We start from the raw sequence: 4,987 nt of genomic DNA on the forward strand, positions 1-4,987 counted from the left end.
CCCGGGCAGCGGCGAGCCGTAGCTTAAAGCTTGGGGGACGTCGCGGGTTGAGGGGAGGGAGTGAGGGTCCCGGGGCCAAGGGGAGCACGGCGCCGGATCCCCGGGTCAGCGGTTTAACGCCTCGGTGCTGCGGGGTTTAGGTGGACCGACTACGTCCCGCTGGGTAGGAGGATGCCGGGCACCCGCTTCATCGCCTTCAAGGTCCCCCTGAAGAAGGTAAGTGCCCGCCAATGCTGTGGGGCCGTTTGGGGTGGAAAGTGGCTGTGGGAAAGCGTCACTTTGCAAAGAATCCTTCCCAAAAAATGAGGAAGTGTCAGTAGGTCGTTCTGTTGTTTATTTTTGGTGAGTGGGTTATAACTTGGGGGAGGGAAGCACAGTGCAATTGTTGCTCTTTGTACAGTCAGAGCAGCTGACAGGATTCCAGTGGCCTTCACACCATGGAGTTGGCCAGGAATGGCTTCTGGGGGTCCTTGGCAGTTTTCTGGGTGGCGGCAGCTCCAGCCAGGTATCCTAGATACAGGGAGCTCTGTCCAGGCCAGCCCTCCTAGGGCAGGAGGGACGCTGTGGGAAGCCCCCCCCAGCACTGCCAGGTGCCCAGATGCCTTGCAGCCTGATGAACATGGTGCCAGAGCCGAGTTCCAGGAGCAGGGGCTGTGAGGGGCTGTTGTGGCAGTGCCACTGATGCACAAGCTGCCCGCCCTGCTGTACCTGAAGGCACACAGCTGTGTACTGGGGTGAGCTTCGCTCTGGAGCGGTTTAAGCACAGCAGTTATGCCTCAGACATCTGGGGGGGTTGCAGCGCTGTTTGCTCACCTCCATTTGAGCTGCAAGCCTATCTTATAGTTTTCACCAAAGGAAAGGTTTAGTTCCCGGGCATGTTTGTCACATTGCAGTGTTCTGCCACAGTGTGAAGTCTTCAGGTGCTGCTGGAAACCCTCAGCTGAACAGTCCTAAAACACTGACTGCCTGAGCACGTTCTGGCTTGGCTCGGTGTAACTTGTGTGTCGGTCCATGTCTACCTTTCCTTGTTGCCTGTGTGTTTTTTAAGGGATGGCTTTTGGGAGGTTTTGGAGCATGAACCTCTTCCCACCAGTCACATCGCACTCGAGTCTAATGTCTTAAATATTACGTCTCCCCAGAGCTTTGATCAGAAACTTCATCCAGAGGAGAGATTTTCACCTTGTGACCTCATCAAGAAAATCAAAGAGCAGAAGGAAGAACTGGGGCTGATCATTGACCTGACATACACAACTCGCTACTACAGGCCAGAGGTCAGTCTTCCTTTTACTGTTGTGGAAATTAAGCTCTGTGTAAGCCCTGGTTGCTGATCAAGTGGCAGATGTTTCTTGCAGGTAGATAACTTTAAAGGTTGTGAGGCCCTCGCATCCTCTGGCAGAGGGATGAGGGGAAGCATTGCAGACCCGTTGGGGTGGGGTCTTTGTCCCTGGTCGAGTACAGGCCTGGGTTTTCAACCTCTCATCCTGCAGATCCTCTTTGTACCAACCAGCACAAGTTTTGGGATACCCTATAGACTCTCCTGAGTCTAAAGCTTATTACAGCCACCTTTGGCTTGTGGTATCAAATGTGTGGGTAATTGCTTAGAAAGGTGTTCCAGGCTCGGCATGTGCTTCATCTTCCCCAGGGAGGAAAGGGCAAAGGCACGAGAAGCAAAAATGCCAACAGGCTGCTTTGGAATATTAGTGCTATGTCGAGGGAGTGAAGCAGAAATTTTGTTGCCTAAAACTGTGTTGCTGCTCTTTTGGGCTTAGTTGAAAAGCTTGACTTCTTCTGGCTTATGGTTCTCTAATTGATAAGAATCCTTGTGCTTTTTCTGGAAATTACTGACTTCTTTTCTTGTAGGAGCTCCCAGACACACTCTGCTACTCCAAGATCTCGACAATGGGCCATGAAATACCAAACAGGCACACCATTTTTCAGTTCAAATGCGTTGTAAAAAAGTTTTTGAGGGACAACAAAGATAATGGTGAGTGTGGATTTCCCTTATGTTGCTGCCGTTGGGAAGGGTACTGCAGACTTGGAGGCTGGTGATGTCTTAATGAACAGCGTAAATTTCTTTTCCTTCTCTTGGCATGTGAATGTCAAGGCAATAAGATCGGTTTGTTCTGCTAAAGGAATTCATGCTGGCTGGCTGATAATTTGGTGGTAAGTCAAGCTTTAATTGAGTTTGAGACTCCATTTGTAGACTGGCTGTAAATACCGATTGCATTTTGGTAGCGGTGTAAGCAGCGAGCTGTCAGTGCTCGGGAACTGGAAGATACCCTTTTGTGGAGCATTTAAATACATCTTCCTTGCAGTGAGCTGTGTGACCACACAGATGAGCTCACAGACCTAAACGAGTTAGTGAGCTGAATTGGTGGTGCTAATTAGACATAAATGTGGTGGTGGTGTTGCGTGGTCGTTTCTCTTGATTGACACTGGTGTCGCTGTTGGAGGGTGAATGCAAATGGACTTGTTCTGGCGGGATTTTGGAGAAAGAGCACTTAAATATAACCCCATTGTTGTGTGTTGCAGATAAACTCATCGGAGTTCATTGCACGCATGGCTTGAACAGAACTGGCTACCTGGTTTGTAGGTGAGTTGTCCTTAGTAAACTGAGTTAAAATCTTTCTGAAGGGTTTTAGTGCTCTGCAGCCCCAAAGATGACTTGTACAGAGCGTTGTCACCAGCTTCTTGTTACTCCAGGAGGAAATTGTGTTGCACCAGTAAAACAAGAGTCAAGTGATCTGCGTAATCCCAGACTTGCAAGGATTTGAAGCTTTTTAGCTTTGAGAAGGTTGTTGCTAGGGGATACTTTTTATCCTCAATTTCAGCAGACCATATGCTGATACTCCATTTTGTCTTATAAATAGAAGCACTGAAAACTTCCCAGTTACTCTTTCTCTTTGAATTGTCACTAACCTGACAGTGTTTCCATGGTTAATTGTATAATTAGAGCTTTCTTGCTTGTCTCTTCAGGTACCTGATTGATGTTGAAGGCATGGAGCCAAATACTGCGATAGAGTGTATGTATGTGTATGTTCTTGTTTGGATGCAAAATGTTTATCATGGGCTTGTGGTTTTAGTAACTCTTTTAGTTGCGTGTGTGTTTTTTCCTGTCATGCGGAATGGGAGGGGAGGAGGGGAGGTGTCGGGGGTTCTTTCAGGTAATTGGAAAGAAGGAATTAAGTTTATGGCCTGACTGTGGAGCTAATGAGGGTTGAGTGAACGTGGGGGGCAGTAAGTGCAGATCAGATAGTGCTGTGCTGCAGCTCTGCCTGCATGTCTGCCTTGTCACGGGCTGTGGTGTAAAGGGTAGTACGCTGAGTGGAATCACCCTACGTGACCTGAGTGGGGAAGTACTCAAATCCTTCTAAAGGGTTTAATTTCTCTGCAGCCCCCAAGATGATTTGTACAGACCGTTGTTGTAACACAGACCTGTATCTCTCCAGTGTTCAACAGGGCTCGAGGGCATCCTATAGAGAGAACCAACTATATCCAAGATCTTCAGAAGAGATCTGTAAAAACGTAAGTCTTTTTGTGTGTATGTGTGTGCAGGAAGAGCTGCTGTCAAGCAACAGACTTTAAATGTGATGCTCCTAGGGAGGGAGGTAGAATGGGCCAGTGGGTAAGGAGGAAGGTAGGCGGTTGGGAGACCTGGCTTTAAAGATCTCCGCAGGCCTGCTGCCCTTTCTTTTTTGGGGTAGCAGTGATGCAAAGTGGTGGGGGTTTTAAGTGTAAAAAAGCCGTTGAGATCACTTGGTGAATGGTTTGTGGACACATGGCAAGACACAGAATTCTTTTTCAGGAACTGCGGACTAAAGAATTTGAGCTCGGGCTCCTTCAAAGAAAAATCTGGTGCTACCCCAAACGCTAAAAAGCAGATGGTCAAACATCATCTGCATCATTCAAACCAAGGCCCCTTAGCAGTGCCCAGGTAGGTTTTTGCTTTTTGCCTCTGCATTCTATACAGGCGAGCAGATGAAACAAAACCAGCTGCTTTCATAATTTTAAGAAACATAAACTTGGATTTTTACAAGCTGCAGCTCACACAAAGGAGTGCCCTTTTCCTTGCCAGTTCTGTGGTGGGGGGAAAAACCTCCCTGAAACTTGTCTAGAGTCTACATACCAGCATTGAAGTGTTCCTTGTGTCTATAGCAGCAAAGTTCTTTGCCTCTGAATAACATAGTTGTGCTTGTAGGTGGGGAATAACATAACTGACAATGTTGGTGCTAGTTCCCAGCGGGGCTGGAATTCTCGGTTCTCAGACTGTCTAAGAGGTTTCAGGGGCAGGAGGATTTTGAATTGGGTGCCAAGTGAGGCAGCTCTTCCTGAGAGTGAAGTGGTAACTCTTTCTGTTCCTAGGCTCCTCCCATCTCAGCAGGGCTTGCAGGGGAACAGTGAATGCAGGTAAAGAGCTTCCTCTTGACCTGGGGCAAACATCCTAGATGGGAGATGACCTCTGGCAGCTCCCAGCTGTGGGGGAGCTCCAAAACCACCTCAGTAGTAGATGTGTGGTGGCCAGTGCCTGCTTCTGGCAGAGCAGCGGCTCTTTTAGCCTCTCTTCGGGGGCATACAGAGTCAGATTGATCAAGGTTGGAAAAGCCCCTGCAGCTCCTCCAGCCCAACCGTGACCCTCCCTCAGATCCCTCAGCGCTGGCTCAGCCTGACTCTTCAACCCCTCCAGGGATCCCGGGGACTCCCCCCTGCCCTGGGCAGCCCATTCCAACGCCCAACAGCCCCTTCTGCACAGAAATCCTTCCTCAGAGCCAGCCTGACCCTGCCCTGGGCAGCTTGAGGCCATTCCCTCGGGGCCTGGCGCTGGGGCCTTGGCTCCAGAGACTCATCCCCCCTCTCTGCCCCCTCCTGGCAGGGAGTTGCCGAGGGCCAGGAGGTCTCCCCTCAGCCTCCTCTTCTCCAGACTGAACCCCCCCAGTTCCCCCAGCCGCTCCCCAGCAGACCTGTGCTCCAGACCCTGCCCCAGCTCCGT

The 4,987-nt window shown here is 49.9% G+C and overlaps 1 protein-coding gene across 1 annotated transcript in view; it reads left to right on the plus strand.

Moving 5' to 3' along the window:
• The window catches only part of DUSP11 (dual specificity phosphatase 11), a 5,618-nt gene extending 981 nt beyond the window's left edge, over positions 1-4,637 (plus strand). Inside the window, exons 2-9 of the mRNA XM_026863002.1 lie at positions 141-216; positions 1,140-1,271; positions 1,861-1,984; positions 2,533-2,593; positions 2,977-3,023; positions 3,450-3,525; positions 3,806-3,934; positions 4,363-4,637. Of these exons, the coding sequence (XP_026718803.1) occupies positions 141-216; positions 1,140-1,271; positions 1,861-1,984; positions 2,533-2,593; positions 2,977-3,023; positions 3,450-3,525; positions 3,806-3,934; positions 4,363-4,411 (694 nt within the window). The 3' untranslated portion in view covers positions 4,412-4,637. The remainder of the gene's footprint in view (positions 1-140; positions 217-1,139; positions 1,272-1,860; positions 1,985-2,532; positions 2,594-2,976; positions 3,024-3,449; positions 3,526-3,805; positions 3,935-4,362) is intronic.
• The last annotated feature ends 350 nt before the right edge of the window (positions 4,638-4,987 follow it).

The sequence above is a fragment of the Athene cunicularia genome, assembly GCF_003259725.1.
Source record: "Athene cunicularia isolate RWA chromosome 22 unlocalized genomic scaffold, athCun1 chr22_part1, whole genome shotgun sequence".
Taxonomy (NCBI): domain Eukaryota; kingdom Metazoa; phylum Chordata; class Aves; order Strigiformes; family Strigidae; genus Athene; species Athene cunicularia.